Genomic DNA, 5,430 nt, shown 5'->3' with positions numbered 1-5,430 from the left:
TTAGAGTACCGCCTATACACGACTTGGGAATTTCTTCCCATTATTTCTAACAAAAACTACCTCCAGCGGCTGTGATCCGCTGGAGCAATCTCACTCACTCGGGCTTGTTACATAGTCCGATTTGATTTTGAACGTGCTGGGGCCCGGGTTTCGGTCTAGCAAGGCCGTTTCTGGGGCGTCGTTGGGAAACTCAGCCCACAGCATGGCGGCTTTGATCCAACTCATTTCCTTGCAATGATGTTTCTCTAACCCTAGCTCGGGAAACTGCGCTGCGGAAATTCGGACGAGGTCGTCTGAATTTCCGAGGTACATTGCTATAAAGGTAACGGTTGCTGTCTTGACATGATTTGTGCCCTAACGAATAAGTTGTTGTCGAATTTGTCGGTGACAATTTGCTAGCGGTGGAGGATTTCCTTCGCATTTTCGTCTTGGGTTTTCGTGACCTCGAAAACTGTCACTGGATTAGGTATAGTGACTAGTTTGACTTTGAACGCCAGAACCACCGCGAAACTGGCGGCGCCGCCGCCTCTGATTGCCTAGAAAAGGTCTTCGCCCATCATCTCCCGGTCGAGGATTCTCCTGCTAGCATCAACTACTCTTGCATCGACCACGTTGTCGATGGACGAGCAGTATTTCCGGAGGAGATTTCCGTAGCCACCGCGACTGATGTGGCCGCCGATTCCCAAGGTAGGGCAGACACCTGCGGGGAAAGCTAGGGTTTTGCTTGTTTCCCAAATTTTGTAGTATAGCTCACTCAGTGTAGCACCAGATTGCACCCAAGCAGTGGGTGCAGTTTGGTCTGTCAGGTCTATCTGGATAGACCTGAGGTTGAACATATCAAGGATGGCCAATGGGGTTTTGGATGTGTAGAGAGGCCTTCATAGTCATGGCCACCGCTCCGAATTCTGAGATGCAGAGTGACCCCCTTCGCTCACATCACGATCGACCTCTTCCACTTGGGATTCGTCGGTCGGGGTTAAGATTAGGGTTTGTTTTAGGGTTTGGGAAGTTTTGAAACGGTCATTTCGGATGTATTCTTGGAGAACTGAGGTGTAGTTTTGCTATGTGTTGTGTAAATTATGGATAGTGGGACATTTCTTGTTGTTAGACATGAAATGAAGGAGCATGTAGAAGCGTAAGAAGAAGAATTCAAATAACAAAACAAGAGGAAAAGAGTATAGAGCGGAAAGTGACTCATAATTGTATGTTGTGTTGTTTTGTTATTGTTGTATTTGCTCAATGTGGAATATGTATAGTTGGTGGAACCAAGTATTAGAATTGATTATCTTGATTTTCCTTTTCTATATATTGTAACATTGTTATAATTTCATATCCCTTTATTAATGTCAAATTTTCCATTTTTGTTTTGTGACAAAAGATGACACATTTAAACTTTTTGAAAAATGTAAACTATCATTAACACGTCCAATTAACCACTTTATATGGGTATATCTTTTTGTCTCTTTATTTACACATTCAACTATTTTTAAGATAGACGAAATACAATATTTATTATTAAAAAAACAATATATTGTTTAATACACTATAGAAACAGAAAACTTCGATTAATTTTCATAATCTGTTATCTACTATAAAGTGTATTTGACTGGTCAAGTTTATAAAATCTTGAATGTAGGAGTACATTTTTTAATCGCGGTAATATTTTACAATTATTACTGCATATGTAAGGTTATATTGCCTTTTATTCAGTTAAGTTTAATTATAGTTATATTCTAGACTTTGTAGTTCTTCTCTATTAGTCCCTGGTCAATAAGAATGTTAGTATTTCTTGTTGTTCATTAATTATGAAATGTGAACCACACCAATTAGTTACACCGTCATTTTATAGAAAATAAATAGTGTCAAGCATCCTATTTTATGCTTTCTCTCGTTAATTCCCATGCAATAATGAAAAACAAAATGTGTAAACATACCAAATAACCATGTTAAGTATCAATACAAATTTTTAATAAAAATTAATACTATCATTATAAATAACTATTTTAATAAAATAACATAACTTCTATATCAATATACATATAATATGTTGTATAAGCACATGTGTTGCTAATAAAGGACTAATCATATTTCTAATTAAGAAGTTGATCCTGCCCATTAGCTCATTTAATTTCCATCGTCTTCTTCACTTCACACAAACCAGTAGGTTCTGCAAAACTAAATTACTGAAAGCTGCATCTAAGCTTATCTCTCAGCTTGAACAATTAATAGTGCTATCAGAAACAAAAGCAAACATCAAAAGTGGGGCTAATTAGAAGAAAAAATCAAAAGTGAAGCTAATTAGTGTAGAAACCGTGTATGAGATTTTCTATTTGTTGAGGAACTGAACAGAAAATAAAAGTATATTTTACATAAATATAAACGTCAGAAGAACGATCCGCTATTTTATGTACTCTCTCTACAGTATAACACTAATTAACACTACTAGAAAAATTGCTTCTCACTACACTTTTTTTTATCACACTTTATAAAAAGTGCCAGCATAGATGTACTATCTACACACTAGTTTTTCACTGCACTTTATAATATATTGTTACTGCGCTTCAACATAAAAAGTGCCATCATAGATGTACTATCTACACACTACCTCTTACTACAGGTACCCGGTGCTGCACTTCATCAAGTGCCATTATAGATGAAGTGTCAGCACAGTAATTTTCTAGTGACAATTTTAAGTGCCATTACAAGCCAATTTTCTAGTAGTGTAATATGCAAAGGTAGAATCCACGTTCATTAACTTTTTTCATATACTTTGTTTTACATTTTTTAAAACTCGGGGTCCTGAGGTAAAACACTTGAGAAACAAATGGAGTAGTAGTATTAAATAATGCATGATGGGTCTAGTTATTTCAACAAGTATTCATTTCGTCCCATTAAAGATGACTCACGTTTTTAATGTTTCAATTTTCTCTTGTAGTCGTGAATAGAAGAAAGCTGAGCCCGATTAATTCTTTCTCTAACGAGAAATAAATGAATTACTTTGTAATCGTACTTCTATTTCAGGTAATGTAACTTATAGGAGTATTCATCAATCGTATATTTCAAGCTAGAATTTGGCAAGTCGATTTTGCTTTCCTAAATAGAATTCTTAATCACGTGCTAAATTTAAAGGTTTTCATGAAATGTACCAAAACTCGTAACTTCAATCCACTTTCTACTAAAAAAAAAGCAATCATACATTTTGGTTTTCACTACTTCAACTAAAAGAATATCATAAACATAGATTCAAAAAACTACACTTTATTTCAAATCGTCTAAAAAGTGTAAAACTTATGTCTTATAACAACTCATCATATCATCATAGGAGGAATGCTTTGCTCACTCCTAAAAAAATTACTCGGATCCACCACACTCTTAACTCTCACCAATCTCTCAAAATTTTCCCCAAAATACTTAACCCCATAAACCCTAGCCTCTTCACTCCCATTCCCAACCCTACCAATATCAATATTTCTATAATTCAAATAAGCCCTTCTTCGATTTTTTGTAACAAACGGTTCCATATATTCATACATTTCCCTTATTTTACCAAGGTGGTAAGCTTCCGCGGCCCGGCCCGTTTCATTCCACACTATTACATATTGAATCTTGTAAATAATCCCCGCCCTATGTGGGAATGCCGCCCCCGTAGCCGGAATCTCGCTCATCCGACCACCGTACGGATTGAATTTCACGTAAAATTTTCCTCGCTCGGCCCGAACACGTTGGAGCAGCCCGTCAAGCCCAATTAGTGGAATCGGGCTTGTGATAGTCCGATTTCATCTTGAACGGGCTCGGGCCCGCGTTCCGGGCCAGCAAAGCCGTCTCGGGCGCCTCCTTCGAAAACCAGCAGCCCTAATCCAGCTCATTTCCTTACAATCATGTTTTTGCAATCCTAGCTCCGGAAACTGAGCTGCCATGATTTCAACAAGTTTGTCGCAATTTCCGAGGTACATTGTAAGAAAAATAGCCCTAGCTGTCTCTTTCAAGGATGCTAGGCTAACCCTAATGAAAAGCTCCTTGTCCATTTTGTAGGCTACCTTCTGCCACTTGTGAAGTATACCGCTTGCATTTTCTGCTACTGTTTTGATAATGTCAAAAACTGTGACAGTTTTCGGGATTGTCACGAGATTGATTTTGTACGACAGGACGACGCCGAAGCTGGCGCCCCCGCCTCCTCGAATGGCCCAGAAAAGGTCTTCCCCCATCGATTTTCTATCCCGGGTTCTCCCGTCAGCGTCGACTATTCTTGCATCGGCCAAGTTCTCGACAGTGAGGCCATGCTTCATCATCATGTTGCCGTAGCCTCCGCCAAAGATGTGGCCGCCGAGGCCAACGGTCGAGCAGACACTGGCGGGAAAGCTAGGGTTTCGCTTTTTTCGAGATTTCGTAGCATAGGTCACCAAGTGTTGTGCCAGACTGCACCCACACAATGGGTGCAGTCTGGTTTGTCAGGTCTATCTGGATAGACCCAGATAGACCTGAGGCTGGACAAGTCGAGGATGGCGAATGGGACTCCGGAGGTGTAGGAGAGGCCCTTGGAGTCATGGCTGTAGGAATATAGGAAATATATTGGAGGATTAATTTGGGTTGGAGGAAATATTTGAGAGGATAATTTTGGTGGAATATATGAGATATATGATTATGTGGGGAATACTCTCTTTTATACACACTACACACTTTCTTGACTTTCTTGTTGTGTACACTCGCTTTAATACCACACTCTTATTTTTGTTGTACACAATACAAAATGCCATAATGCCTATTTATAGATGCTAAAGTCGGCCATCTTCACCGACATAGTGCACCTAGTTCATTCTAGTAGCTGACTAAATTATTAATACACCATGTAATACTAGTCATATCTAGAAACTTCAACTAACTTAGCTAATAAACTAATTTTTCTCAACTTCTCCAGATGATTCATTAAGTCGGTCGAGTCTTGATTTTAAAATCAAGTTTATTTTTCAACACCCCCTTAAACTTGATTTGTCATTTCGAGCAACGTCCTGATCTTGATAAAGTCTTCGAATTTGAGGGGCTTTGTGAAAATATCAGCAACTTGGTCTTGTGATTTCACATACTCAACTTTATCTCCTGATCCGCAACAAATTCGATGTCGGTGTGCTTGCTCCGGTTGTGAAATACTGGATTTTTGGATAGCGTAATCGCCGACTTATTGTCAACGAAAATAGTTGTTGGCTCATTTTGTGACCATCCGAGCTCCGTCAATAAACTTCTAAGCCAAACCGCATGACAGACACTGAAGGTGGCGGCCATATATTCGGCTTCGCATGTTGATAGTGTGACAATTGGTTGTTTCTTAGACATCCAAGTGAAGGCAGTGTCTCCCATGTACAACACATATCTGCTTGTACTCTTTCGGTAATCATTGTCTCCAGCCCAATCACTATCGCTATAGCCAACAAACTT

The 5,430-nt window shown here is 39.0% G+C and overlaps 1 protein-coding gene across 1 annotated transcript; it reads right to left on the bottom strand.

The window, feature by feature from the left end:
- Positions 1–536: 536 nt before the first annotated feature.
- LOC121786636 (berberine bridge enzyme-like 8) lies at positions 537–4,292 on the bottom strand. Its single transcript, XM_042185270.1, has 3 exons — positions 3,845–4,292; positions 3,384–3,453; positions 537–822 (listed from the first exon to the last, which is right to left on the bottom strand). Exons 1-3 carry the CDS (start codon positions 4,290–4,292, stop codon positions 537–539), a joined length of 804 nt encoding a protein of 267 aa, XP_042041204.1.
- Positions 4,293–5,430: the final 1,138 nt, after the last annotated feature.

The sequence above is a fragment of the Salvia splendens genome, chromosome 22 (genome assembly GCF_004379255.2).
Source record: "Salvia splendens isolate huo1 chromosome 22, SspV2, whole genome shotgun sequence".
In the NCBI taxonomy this organism is placed as follows: domain Eukaryota; kingdom Viridiplantae; phylum Streptophyta; class Magnoliopsida; order Lamiales; family Lamiaceae; genus Salvia; species Salvia splendens.
The sequence above is the reverse complement of the archived record's forward strand: the minus strand, read 5'-3'. Positions and strand labels throughout refer to the sequence as shown.